At 35.5% G+C, this 14202-nt stretch overlaps 3 protein-coding genes across 3 annotated transcripts; all 3 read left to right on the top strand.

Annotated features, from left to right (window-relative positions):
* Window positions 1-203: 203 nt before the first annotated feature.
* On the top strand, window positions 204-1918 carry LOC140174821 (uncharacterized). The gene is made up of 3 exons (XM_072200951.1): window positions 204-417; window positions 535-1407; window positions 1514-1918. Exons 1-2 carry the CDS (start codon window positions 343-345, stop codon window positions 1114-1116), a joined length of 657 nt encoding a protein of 218 aa, XP_072057052.1. The 5' UTR covers window positions 204-342; the 3' UTR covers window positions 1117-1407; window positions 1514-1918.
* A 1902-nt stretch (window positions 1919-3820) lies between these two features.
* Window positions 3821-5271, top strand: LOC112708371 (uncharacterized). The gene is made up of 2 exons (XM_025760534.3): window positions 3821-4691; window positions 4795-5271. Exons 1-2 carry the CDS (start codon window positions 3858-3860, stop codon window positions 4906-4908), a joined length of 948 nt encoding a protein of 315 aa, XP_025616319.1. The 5' UTR covers window positions 3821-3857; the 3' UTR covers window positions 4909-5271.
* Window positions 5272-6817: 1546 nt separating this feature from the next.
* Window positions 6818-12890, top strand: LOC112705173 (uncharacterized). Its single transcript, XM_025756024.1, has 10 exons — window positions 6818-6935; window positions 7039-7266; window positions 7365-7754; window positions 7857-7934; window positions 8376-8580; window positions 8729-8797; window positions 8923-9851; window positions 9907-11139; window positions 11240-11457; window positions 11553-12890. The coding sequence occupies exons 1-10, from the start codon at window positions 6818-6820 to the stop codon at window positions 12888-12890; spliced, it is 4806 nt and encodes a 1601-aa protein (XP_025611809.1).
* Window positions 12891-14202: the final 1312 nt, after the last annotated feature.

Raw genomic sequence — 14202 nt, 5'->3', positions numbered from 1 at the left:
GATCTATTTGAAATCATTACTTCCCTATATCCCTATTGAATATTTCTTACCTTACCCCATCAGAGCACAGCTGTCCTTTGTGCATGATCTCTCCTTCCTATAAGCGGTGCTTTATGTACATCTGTTCACACTATTCCAAGATAAAATATGTAAAGTGACTTCATGTACCTGTCTTCTTCTTTGGAAAGTTAATATATATTTACAACTATCCTATTCAAACATCAGACCTGCATTTTTTTTTAGCATGGACAGACATTGCTGGTTACTTTGTAAGGGCCAGTAGAATAGTCATAAGCTATCACAACACTTCCATACATATTTCTACCTCCACTATTACAAACCATGGAGGAGAGTAGGCTCATTCCTGCGGACTTTGATGAGGATCGTATATTTTATCTTCATGTCGATCCCCAAGCTGTAAGTCTTATTTATTCACCCCTTGAGCCATAAATAGCTTCCAAAATATTCATATATATTTTCTCTTCGTTTTTTGAAAAACAAGATACTTATAATTATGTTAATCTATATTTTCAGGTTACACATGAGTTACCCTCCCTATTTTATAGGAAGTTTAGGGAACTTCTTCGAGATAGGATGATTGTAATAGACATGAATGACAATCAAATTGAGCTATCATTGAGCAGAGGGTTTTCTACTGGCTACATACTCCATGGATTTCATAGTTTGGTCACATGTTATGGACTCGGCCATGGTGGCTGGATGAAGTTACTGTACGTCGGGGAGGACATATTTGTTGTTATGAAGGTGAAGGACAGCTTCATGATGCAAAAAGATTTCTCATATCCAGCTTCTAATGTTTTGCACAGAAATAAGCCACCATCCAATCACCTTTCTGCCCAACAAATGCCACGAGTTTCGACTCCTTCAGATTTGGTTCATTCGAACAATGCAGATATGCTAGTTCTAGAAGTTAATTTGCAAAATAGCTTTGTACAACAAACTCTACATAATCCCATTGCCACAATACCTCCCCCTGCTTCTAACGGGAACACCTCCGAGGTGAGAACTGCCTATAAGAAAGATCTTCAGCTCACAGGCTTCCAGGGACAGGATGGTTTCCTTAGTACTTTTCCGCTGTCTAAGACTTTTCTTTAGAAAGACCTAGACCGCTCCGCTGCGAGCGCGTCACATACCATGCTTAACAAATGCAACAAATTTGGCCAGGATCTAGCCCAAGTTTCCCAACAGGCATTCCCATACTGCAATGGTACCATCAATCATGTTTGTTCCATTACTAAAGTACAAACTCACCTCCCCGAAAAAACCGAACCGAACCAATACACTACACCGTTAACCACTGGTGGCCCCGACTCAAACATTCAAGGACCTCATGTTTATCACTGCCTCAAGCTTCTGACTTCCAACCAAGTTAACAACAGTTCCATGGTAATCATCCTAAACTTTTTTACTTTCGTGCATTACTATACCTCATCCAACAATTCCTAACAAGTTGTTTAAATTTTTTCGATTTTCCGTGGTCCTCAATTGCAAGATCATTCCCCTTAGATTTGCTGAGAGTGCATTTCCTAGCAAACACAACCATGTCAAGGTGATTATGGACAATGGCTCTTGCTACCGCATGGGGTTGAGGTGGAGCAAAAAAAATAAAGCTGGGTTGTATTTTACACGTGGTTGGAAGCTATTTGCTAAATACAATGGGTTTAAATCTGGTACTGTTTTGCAGTTTTCCGTTTTTTCAAATGACGAGACGACGATGCATGTAAAGATCCTTAAGATGTGAAAAATGGTAACATTAGTTTGGGTTTCAGCCAGTGAGTAGTCATCTATTTTAGTTAGTTTTAATTTCGTCATTTATATTTAATTCCAGAGCCAATGTTATAGCCAAGCTATGATTTCAGTACTTTGTTTCATTAGAATGCAAGTTTTTTTTGGTTCATGTTCTTGGTTGTGCACACGTGTTTAATTCCATCTAATCTAATATCCAAGTCATGTTGAACTTTATTTACTTCATTGTTCCAACATAAATGTCGGCTTTTCCTTAAAGGCTAACTAATTCAACGTTGCTGATCTATGGAATGAATGTTTTGCTGCATAAATAACTACTTTGTATACAAAAATTTCCAATCCGGCTCAATCTGTGACAATTCACACCTATTATGGAACAAATATGCAAATGAGTCGACAGTGTTTCGCCCTATAAACAGTCTAAATTTTATATCTGCTTCCATATTCGAAGACTGCAACTTACCGTTGTTATGCTTATCATGTGGATGAGAAATAAAAAGAGGATCCTTTGTTTGATTCTCCTTATAATAATAACAGTGAATCATTACAATGGATCAACGGCTTAAGTTCTTTTAATTAAAAGCTGTGGTCACAATTGCATAAGGAATTATCAGATGCCCTTGCAAGGAGTGTTACTTTTCAATGTATAATTCCAAAAGTTAATAACTTATAGCCCAAGAGGAAATCCATTCATATGCAGAGTAGTTAACCAATGATTCATATATATTAAAATACACTTCTCTACATACACCGTGTGGGTCCTCCCAATTACTATATGAGATCAAACCCATTGAAAAAATTTGAACCCAAAGTATAGTACATAATAGATAATCTGCTTAAAATAATTGTGCGGCAAAATGTTAATTAATAATGGCATTGTAGTCTATGAACCTAATCGTAACACAAGATTGATTAAGTGGCTTCGTGGGGCTCTATTCATTCCCATCATAGTTATTTTGATATAATGTATTTACTCAAACCATGAAACCAATGAGAGTTTGCAAGCCTTTACTCTATCATAATCCATTATTTTTTATTATAATTCAGAACCCGCCGCTTGATACCTCTTAGCAGGTTGTCAACCAGTTGTCATGATTTGTCTTCGACTACACCCATCACCTGCTCTAACATCAGCTTCGTAACCACAGTAACACACTTCATTTACAAAATCAATCCTTTATAAGATCATGTTCAGACGCAGCTTGAACACTCAACCGCTAAATTAGGATTGAGTCATTACTAAGGCCTTAGGGATGGTCATTCTGGCACAAATTCCAAGTTGACTTTTATAGAGTTGCCCATACTTCACAGTTTGAGTAGTGACAACTTATCAATAGAGTAGACTAATGATGATATCTAAAACTATCTATCCCTATTTTGGCCACATGTCCCTATAATAATTTTTTAAACAACCTAAATTCCCTTATTACTTATTACTTAATTACTTAATTAGCAGATAAAATAAGTAGGAATACCTTATCCAGATTACCTAATTTGAAATATCTCTCATCATCTGTAAATCACTTATAAAAAGTATAATAACTACATAAATAGCTAAGGATAACTAAATATATATTGCACTCAATACACCTTTTTCTCATTCCTGTTGCCATTCTATATTACGGTGGGGTCTCTCTATTAATTCATAGAGATGCTATTCAGTATGAAGCAAAGTATTTTCTACTCCTTCCATATACTACTTTAACTCTCCCAAAACACATGTATGAAAGTACCTCATTTACTTCTCTAGGTTCGATTCATTACTGAAGAAAGTTCTTTTTAGTTCCTACAGTAAGCAACGATCACAAAGCCTCTGACATTGATGAAGAATGTCGTGTCTTTTACCTCACAGTTGATCCTTTTGCGGTATGAAATGCATCTATTATTGTTGAAATTTTTTTTATGTAGTCAATGCATCTATTATTTTTTAAAACTTGCCTGAGACTTAGCTGCTGACACTAATGCGACACATCGTGCCATTCTTTTCAATTTTTTATTAATCAATCTTCATCTATCTTCATTTGCCGTAGAAAAGGCATTCTATCCCTAGCCTATTCTATACGAAATACAACCATTTCTTGGACGACAAGATGCGAGTTGTAGACACCAATCGGAATCAAATTACCCTCAGGATAGCTAAGGGATACAACACTGCCTATATTATGGAAGGCTTACACTTCTTAGTTCAACTTTATGGCCTCAAACAAGGGGGAACCATCAAGCTCCGCTACCTTTTCAGGGACATTTTTTATGTTATTAAGGTTAGGGATGATAAGATGGCAAGCCTCCCAATTCTGTACCACTATATGAAGGGTCGTTTAGATGACAATTTCTCACATAAGGGCAAACAGGTTATTCAAATTGACCCTTTATTTGATGAGATTGAGCGATTCCACTATGGATCGTACAAAGTGAACAAGAAGAAGAAGAAGAACTCTGCTAAAGTGACCAACAAGCAGACGAACAACAAGGACCGTTACGGTGAGCATGCAGTGCCTATTAAAGGAAAAACTTTCTTTAAAAGGACAAGCAATACTAAAGCTCATGATGTTGCTTTAGAGATTCCAAAATACAAGCTAATTTCAAAGAATTTAGATATTGATCTGAATGTTATCCCACCCGTTGATGAAGAGGACGTCAGTATGCAAGAACCAAGTATGGGAAATAACAACCATCTCGATCACCACATTGACAAACCCACTGATCTGAGCAGAGCTCTCACTACCGTGCCTGCTAAATTTCATAAATTCATGCCATCTGATCCAGTTGGACAGTTAGTGGATTGCCATGGATGTCCTTTTGATTTTCCTGGCTTCAATGCTGGACCATTCGGCTTATACTTTCCGGACAAATTCAGCATCAACGCACCTTATTATTCTTTTGTACGCGAGTTAACCAATCACGACATTCAGTGCTCTTACTTGGTAATTACATTCTACGCCGATTAAATATATAAAATCACTCAAGTTCTAGATGATTATATTATTTGACATAGCTATGCTAACATTTGGCTTTGTGTTTGTTCAGAATGTTCCTGCTAATTTTGCAACGCATGCCTTTCCATCTAGATTACGGCGGGTTTCAATACCACATGGGACTCCGCTGGAAGATGACACCTGTATTCATCGAAGTGGATCTTAATACAGGCTAGAGAGGTTTTGTAAGGAATAACTTATTAAGAATTGGCAGTGTTTTGAGATTCACTGCATGTCCCTTGAATGAATCTTTCATGTATGTTGAAATCTGGAAATGTTGATGCAGTATGTACCAAGTTTTGGTTAGTTATTACCCCTTTTGGTCTTATACCTATATCACCTATGATTTCCTTTTGGGTTGAGTCACTCTTTGAACCATTATTGGTAGATGTTCTCATATAGTTGGACCGGCACAATATCAACAATCAAGAATTAGATGAAATGAGAAATATGAGGTGGTTCATGTAGTTACTTTTCATGATCATGTTCTGGCTCCATGTGATGTAGTTATTATGTATCAAGTTTATGTGCCTTTCAATGTAAAGGAACAAGCAATATTTTTAGATTGAAAATGCTAATTGCATCAATCGTTTCTGTTTCTAATATTTGTTCTTTGTATTTACTTCTCTTGATGATGCATTACATCATCTATCGTGATACAAAAAAGACAAACACATGCATTGCATATGATGTATATAATATAAATTCAATAGATGACACTACATGTGCTAAGTGCACATTAACTCATAACAAGATCAGAGCATTTATCATTTACGATTCAAGCGAGCATTGATTTTTACATTATTTTTAAACAATAATAATAATAATAATAATAATAATAATAATAATAATAATAATAATAAGTAAATGTAAAGATTCTAATTTTAATAGACTATAAAATTCATTAAAACCTTTTAAATGTAATTTAAATAATCTGCTTATCAATTTATGATTTGTTAGAATTCAAATGTAATTTTGTATTTAACAAATTTTTGTACTTTTATTGTAGCGTTAAGAATTGTAATAAATTCAATAAATGACATTACATGTGTTAAGTGCACATTAACTCATAACAAGTTCCTACCATTTGTCATTTATAATTCACGCGAGTATTGCTTTTTAAATTTTTTTTAAATTATTATGAATAATAATAATAATAAGAATAATAATAATAATAACAATAATTATAATAAATAAAAAATAAAAAATACTCCAGCTTTAAGTGATAATAAGTATATGAAATAGAAAATTTAAACTATAGACATATTAAACTGGAAAGATTCTAATTTTAATAACCTATAAAATTAATTAAAAACATTTAAATGTCATTTCAAATTTTTTGATCAAGTACTTATCAATTTATGGTTTATTATAATCCAAATACTACAATTTTTTTTCTTTCTTTGCTAGAATTCAATCCAAGAATGTAATTTTGTGTTCATCAAATTTTTGTTCTTTTTTTTAGCAATAAGAATTGTAATCATATTATAGGATTACATGATAGGTCAACATACTCATTTTTAATATGAGTCTGCCATGGGCATAAGCCCAATAACAAAGACCGTGACCCATAAAAAGGGATTAAAAACCATGCTACAATTAGAGATTTTTTGATAAATATAAGGAAATTGATAACATAGATATCTCAACATATGTCTACATATGAATATAAATATAAAGAAAAGCATATATGAGTCACGCTATACATAATAATGTACACACATATATATATCTTCAACATGTAGCATTGTAAGTGGATTTTCAAAATAGCATACAAATAGAAAAATAGAATATGATAAAATGATCAACCCATGCAAATTGACCTTCTGTTAAGTAACAGCATCAACTTTACATGATGCACTCTAGATTTCCACCTAGATTTCATACTCATTTATCTCCTTCTTAATCTGTGCCATTCTTTATTTATTCCAAGCATGCTGCTTCACATGGACCTTGCTATTCTTCCACACATTTAATTTTACTTTGTTTGAAGCTATATGTACTAAACATTGTCGTCGTTCAAACCTTGAGTCTTTTATTCAAAGATTTACATATATTTGGTGCTGTAGTGTACGATGGATTATAATGAATATATACTGAGTCCCAAATTAGCCAGGTTAAGGAGGAGCTTAATATTGCACGACCAGAGAATACAAAGACAACAACATTCACTTGAACAAGATACAACGATGGGTTTGTATCTTGCTTCTCTATAGTTAGGCTAAATTGATTCCTTAACTATGTTCATTAAGGTTCTCATTTTTATTGTTTCCAACGTGTGATTTAAATGTTTTAGGTTCAAGCAGGACACCAATACTTCTCCTTAAGAGAAACTCAGCCGTGCTTATGCGCGAATCGTCTTCATCACGGCATTCGGACACGTCAATCGATCTATCCTCATTAACAAATTCGGTTGACCATCCTCAACTGCATGGGACTAGAAATGACGTTACTGCATCTATAGAAAAACACTGCCCCACCTTTTCCCACCCAAGGCGTACTCCTCTTGCAGACATGTCTAACGGTATTACGCACTTTCATAGCCTGTTTAATTGGTTCAACGAGCAAATTTGGTCCATCAAGTGTTCTATGAGAATAAAATTCTGACCATTAACTTTGCAGTTCACCAAAGTAGCCACCAAGCTTATGATTCCAGCGTTGGAACGATTCAGAAAATATATCCCGATCGCTCAAATGGTTGTATGGAAAATCTTCCCAAGAGCTATAATACCAACAATAGACCACCCATTGAAGTTGACATTGGGACTAATAACTGGATCCAATGGTGGCACAATGACTCAATTTTCTTTATTATCCGAGGTATATGCATTACTTATAGGTTATCTGAAATTCGTTATGGCACTAATGAAACCTTTCTATTGCATTCCCGTTTCTATATTTGCATCAGCGCAAGTCAAAATGCAACCAACCATGTAAGGAGGCATGTATGTGAAAAATCTAATGCAAAGCATACCTACAAGCGCTCCACTGAACTCCATCATCATATTCACGGTTAGCCTTTTCGCAACATGCTCTTTCCTTAAGAATTTTCTACTGTAGGGATCATGTACCAAACAGCGGATGGATCATAATAATTAAGTATTAAACTTGCAGGGAATGTGCAAAATGTATCACTATCACAGGAGGCACACCTTCCTTATGGAGTCCCTGAGGCCTCAGCTATAATAGATTGTACCCAAAATACTAATTATTTAATGATGGAGGATCAAGGTAGGACCTCCAACTAATAAGTCCTTTAAATTGTATTTTACCCTTATATTTCGTCAACAAAAGGTTAGCATGGTGGCCACAAGATACCCTTACCAAGCTAAATGAATAAATAATTATAGATATTTTAGTTTCAAATTATAGATATTTTTTGTGGTTCCTATAATATAAATATATCAATGTTCAATAAAATGTATTTTCATATATTTTTGTCCCATTGAAAATTTTTTTCAACAGATCAAGACCATCAACACTTGGTGCACAATGTGGTAGCTTTTCACGAAGAAGGTTTGACGATATAGTTACTATTCATGCAGATATTATTAGCGTATAGTTCACTTATATTGAAACATGAAACTCAGATGTGGAATTCATCATCATGTGACATGCCATTTCAAATTTCAGATGCTTGGGATGCAGGTGATCCAGTGCACCGTTGTTTGTACTGCAATGCATCAATGTGGGAAGGCGAGAAACTATCAAAAAGTAGGAGAAATACTATACCAAAATTTGGACTATGTTGCATGGATGGTAAAGTAGAACTTCCAATACTAAAAATGGTACCACAAACACTACAGGACCTACATAGTATGAATAACGACAGAGCAAGGTACTTCCAAAAAAATATAAGAAAATTTAACTCGATGTTTTCATTTACATCAATGGCTGAAAAAGTCAATCATGCTATCAATAATGGGTTAGCACCGCCAACTTTTTCTTTGAGTGGTTAAAACTACCATTCCTTCTGACAATAATAGGCCAAGGTTTGCTCAACTGTATATACATGACACTGAGAATGAAGTGCAAAACCGGGTAACTTCCGTGAGGTAATTCCTGTTTATTGTTATAAATCTAGATCTAAAATAATTTATTATCCACACAACTTAAAATGCACTATAATTGTTTATCTTTGCGTCTAACACATTGTACAACATGTTTGTTCTAATTTCAGCTCTATGGAAGCATCAAATATTGTTGACTATCAGATTGTGACTGATCTTAAAGAGATGTTAGATGTGCACAATCCTCTTGCAAAGACCTTTCGGTTTGCCAGAGATAGATTTGCAGAGGGTTCAAACCCAAAAATCAAATTGAAGCTAATCAGAAAGCGGGATAAGGATGGAAGAGTATATAACTTACCAACTGTATCTGAGGTTGCAATTTTAGTTGTAGGGGACATTGACGACTCAATTCTTGAGAGGGATATTATAGTACAATTCATGTCAAACAAGTTGCAAAGGATTGATGTTCTACATCCGTTGTACTTGGCTCTTCAATATCCTTTATTATTCCCTTACGGAAAAGATGGTTTTAGGGTTGGCATCCAGACATCCGTTCGTTATGGACTTGATGCTAATAAGAAAAGGAAGACTATCAGCATGAGGGAGCTTTTTTCATACCGAATACAAATGCGATGCAATGAATTACCAATACTTTTACAATCAAGGAGATTATTTCAGCAATTCTCAGTTGATGCATATACTATGATCGAGGCAGAACGACTTAGCTTTATTAGGCACAATCAACCAAAACTAAGGGTTGACAAGTATAATGCACTACATGATTCTTTGGTTCGGGGAGAGGCGAATGCTGTGTTAACTGGGCAGAGGATAATCCTTCCTAGCAGCTTCACTGGAGGACCTAGATACATGTTTAATAACTGTAAAGATGCCTTTGCAATTTGCAAGTATGCAGGTTACCCAAGTTACTTTATCACCATAACATGCAACCCTGAGTGGGATGAGATTAAGCGTCTTTTGAAAGATACCGGATTCAAAGCAGAAGATCGGCCTGACATAGTTTCAAGGATTTTTAATATCAAGCTGAGTCAATTGATTGCAGACTTCAAGGAAGGAAAGTTCTTTGGCAAAATATCTGGCTGTAAGTATAGATAATGTTATGTTTGATTACATGTCACCTCATTTTTTTTAATTAGTCGCCTTATTTGCAGACGTGTGCACAGTTGAATTCCAGAAGCGTGGTTTACCGCACGCTCATATACTGTTGTTCATGAATCCTCTATTTAAACCAAAAACACCTGAGGATATAGACAAGCATATATCAGTAGAGATCCCTGACAAGCATAGCAGGCCTAAGCTATATGCAGCAGTTGAGAAGTTCATGGTCCATGGTCCATGTGGCAGGCATAACAATGCCAGCCCGTGCATGTCCAACGGTCGTTGCTCTAAGTTTTTTTCAAAACAATTTAGATCAAGGACTGTAATTGATGAGGCAGGATTTCCCAAGTATAGAAGAAGAGACAATGGCAGAACAATCATGAAGAAAAACATAGTTCCCGATAATTCATACATTGTCCCGTACAACCGATCGTTGTTGCTAAAGTACTGTTGCCACATCAACGTTGAGTATACATGTCAAACATCGGCAATAAAATATCTTTTTAAGTATGTTCACAAAGGAAATGATCGTGTCACTGCTTCTTTCTATCAGAGCAACGAAGAAGGGCAACTTGAAAAGGTTATTGATGAGATCAGAAATTATTACAATTGTAGGTACATATCAGCCTGCGAAGCTGTTTGGAGAATATTTGGATACGACATACAACAAAAAGAACCTTCAGTCATTAGATTACCTTTTCACTTGCCAGACGAACATCCGGTGGTTTTTAGAGACTATGAAAACATAGTTGACGTCATTGACAGGGTTGATGGCAAGCCTACAAAGATGCTAGCATGGATGCTTGCAAATAGGTTGTTTCCATTTGGTCGTACTCTTACATATAGCCAGTTTCCAAATAAGTTCATCTGGAAGGAAGACATTTCTTTGTGGATGCCAAGGAAACAAGGATTCTCAATCGGCAGACTTACTCATGTTCCACGAGGAAGTGGTGAAGATTATTACTTAAGACTTTTGCTCAACATTCAAAAGGGTTGTGTAAGTTTTGTTGACATACGTACAGTTGCAGGCGTTGTGTACAGCACATTCAAGGAAGCATGTTACGCATTGGGCCTTCTGCAATATGACAAAGAATTTGTTGATGCCATCTTAGAAGCAGGTAATTGGGCTTCTGCAAACTACATCCGTGACCTTTTTGTGGTGCTCTTATTGTCAAACAATATGGGTAGACCTGAAAATGTGTGGCAACAATGTTACGATGTTTTGTTTGAAGACATTCTTTATTTTCAGAGAAAATCCATGCAGTCTGTAGGTAAGTTGAATTGTTACATCTTTGTTCGTGGTGCTAATTTATATTAAATTCAAGTAATTTATGTCTAATTAATATGTGCGTCGTTGTGTATCCTTGATAGACCTGCAACTATCCGAAGATCAGATAATGAATCTGACACTTTCAAAGATAGAGGAAAAACTACAGGCTAACGGCAAATCACTCAGAGAGTTTGATGGGATGCTTTTTCCAAGCTTTGGCAGTATTGAAGGGTTAGATGATCGGTTAATCATGGATGAACTAAACTTTGACGTTGATGGTCTGCGCAATCAGTTGGATACGAACTTAACAAACATGAATGTAGATCAAAGGAAAGCATTCGATGTGATTATCAATGCAGTAAATGGAAATCAAGGTGTTTTTTTTTCGTCTATGGGTATGGTGGAACCGGTAAGACATTTCTCTACAACACTCTCTCAGCAGCTATAAGGAGCAAAGAGAAAATTGTTCTGAATGTGGCATCTAGCGGTATTGCTTCTTTGTTTCTTTCAAATGGACGCACTGCACATTCAAGGTTTAAGATACCCTTGGACTTGAACGAGGACTCGATTTGTTGCATTAAGCAAGGCACCTCATTGTCTAAGCTGGTTTGCAGAGCAAAACTTATTATATGGGATGAGGCACCAATGTTGAATAAGCTGTGCTATGAAGCTCTCGACAGATGCCTAAGGGACATTGTTAGGTTTGAGCCTAACTATAATTCAGAACTACCATTTGGAGGAAAGGTTGTAGTTTTAGGTGGTGACTTCAGGCAAATTCTACCTGTAATTCCAATGGGATCTCGCCAAGATATTGTCCAAGCTACCATAAGCTCATCTTACCTATGGGAACATTGTAATGTATTGAGGCTAACAATTAACATGCGTTTAACTGTTAGAGCAACTTATACGTCACTTAGTGATGTTTCTCAGTTTGCTTCATGGTTGCTAGACATACGTGATGGTATTGCTGGAGATTCCACTGATGGTGTGTCTATTGTGGTAATTCCCGATGAAATTATAATTCAAGATTTTGACCAATTGGTTGACTTTGTTTATCCCGACCTGTTGGTTAATATCAACAACACATCATTCTTCAAAGATCGTTCAATTTTGGCCCCAACGCTAGAAGTTGTCAACGATGTAAACTCATTTATAATGCAACGTGTGGATGCTGATGCGAAAACTTATTTAAGCTCAGATACTTTGTGTCTCAAAGAAGGAAACATGGAATCTGAATTGGATACGCTTACACCAGATGTCCTTAATGCAATTAATTGCTCTGGTTTTCCGCCCCATGAGTTGACTCTGAAAGTGGGTCTTCCGGTCATGCTACTACGTAACATTGACCAGTCAAACGGATTATGTAACGGAACAAGATTACAGGTAAGGAGATTAGGTAACCAAGTAATTGAATGCATTACGCTAACAGGAGGCAAAATAGGCCAAGTCGTCCTGATACCGCGTATGAATATGATTCCCAATAGCCAGGCTTTGCCATTTAGATTCCAATGGAGACAGTTTCCGATCATTATTTCATTCGCTATGACCATTAACAAATCTCAGGGACAGACTTTAAGCACAGTTGGATTGTATTTACCAAGACTGGTATTTACGCATGGTCAACTATACGTTGCATTATCAAGAGTAACGTCAAAGAGTGGCTTGCGAGTGCTAATTCAGAATACTGGATCATCGTCGACAAATTCGACAATGAATGTTGTGTATAGAGAAGTATTCCAAAATATTACATGATGATGTCAATGCAATATATACTCTCTTTAGCATTTTTCAAATGTATCAACCAGTGATGTATTCTAAGTATTTTGAGCTCAAATTAACAACGTTGTGTATATTTCTATATCATATGCAACATAATTTCATTTTTTGGTGGCATACCCGTGCATGGCACGGGAGAATTCACTAGTGGTTATTATTTGAGGGGGTTCATAGACTAGTATTAGTAGTATACCAGTGCTTCTGGCTGCTTGTGTTTTGTATTATCGGACAATTAAACCACGTAACGTAAACGTGCCTTCTAGAAGAAGCTCCCAGGTGTCTTGATTATACTAGACATACAAGGCTTTTACTTCGTGGAATTAAAAATATAATTGAAACTTTAAGGCGATGAAGGGATCTAGATAAATGGTAGGCAGTTATGGTTGTGAATTATTAAAGTGTGAACTTAAATGGATCCGTGAAGGTGTTACTCTTTCACGTCTCCTTCATTGCATGCGTGCATGCCTAGCAGTATAGTAGATAGAGTAGAGTTATTACCGTCATGTTGTTATCCCTCTTTATCACGTGGTCATTACTACTACTGTACATGTGGAATCACTTGCTTGTTCAAAGTTCAAACCACCCTTATATTATGGACTTTACTATTTTGTGTTTTTGCCTCAAAAGATTATTTATTTCTACATAAAATAGTGCATATCAGATACTATGGAATATTTTTGTCCATGATTATGCTTTCAAACCGTTAGGTAATTAATGGTGTCTAGTCATAAATATTTTTAAATTATATTTTATATTAATTAATTATTATTAATTAGTGATTATTTATATTTTATTTTTAAAAAAAATATAAAATTATTAATTACAATAATTAATTAAGAGTTATTTACTTATATTTTTTATGCTCTATGTTTCCATACTTAATTAGGAATTTAGGCTACTAATAATAGTGACAACAACCATGACAATTAGTATTTTTTATGCTTTGATATATACACAATCCTAAGTTCCTAACACACTAACAAAAAGCCATGTCGTATCCACTAATATAAATGGTTGCATGCCAACAAATTGCGATGGAACAACGTAGGAAACATCAATCGAAACACTAATTATTTTTAATTGGTTGTTGAATATTGTTCTCCTACAGATTAATTATTAGCTGGGATTGTGTTTCGGCCGTGAACATGCTGCGAACTCCTGGTTGCAACAATAATAATAAATAATAATTAATGATCTAGACACCGCAATTGAAACTAATTATTGGCGCTGCTGGTTGGAAGCAAGTAAGCAACATCCATCAACACCAAAAATATTTGATAATAAAAAA

Source organism: Arachis hypogaea, chromosome 8, assembly GCF_003086295.3.
Source record: "Arachis hypogaea cultivar Tifrunner chromosome 8, arahy.Tifrunner.gnm2.J5K5, whole genome shotgun sequence".
NCBI lineage: Eukaryota > Viridiplantae > Streptophyta > Magnoliopsida > Fabales > Fabaceae > Arachis > Arachis hypogaea.
This window is presented reverse-complemented; position numbering and strand designations above follow the sequence as displayed.

Bases quoted from the DNA above. Each gene is read 5' to 3' on its own strand.
- LOC140174821 (XM_072200951.1), top strand. From the start codon at position 343: ATGGAGGAGAGTAGGCTCATTCCTGCGGACTTTGATGAGGATCGTATA. The intron at 418-534 runs GTAAGTCTTATT...CTATATTTTCAG, and splicing joins TTCATGTCGATCCCCAAGCT to GTTACACATGAGTTACCCTC.
- LOC112708371 (XM_025760534.3), top strand. From the start codon at position 3,858: ATGCGAGTTGTAGACACCAATCGGAATCAAATTACCCTCAGGATAGCT. The intron at 4,692-4,794 runs GTAATTACATTC...GTGTTTGTTCAG, and splicing joins ACATTCAGTGCTCTTACTTG to AATGTTCCTGCTAATTTTGC.
- LOC112705173 (XM_025756024.1), top strand. From the start codon at position 6,818: ATGGATTATAATGAATATATACTGAGTCCCAAATTAGCCAGGTTAAGG. The intron at 7,755-7,856 runs GTTAGCCTTTTC...TTAAACTTGCAG, and splicing joins ACTCCATCATCATATTCACG to GGAATGTGCAAAATGTATCA. The intron at 7,935-8,375 runs GTACCCAAAATA...TTCAAATTTCAG, and splicing joins GGCCTCAGCTATAATAGATT to ATGCTTGGGATGCAGGTGAT.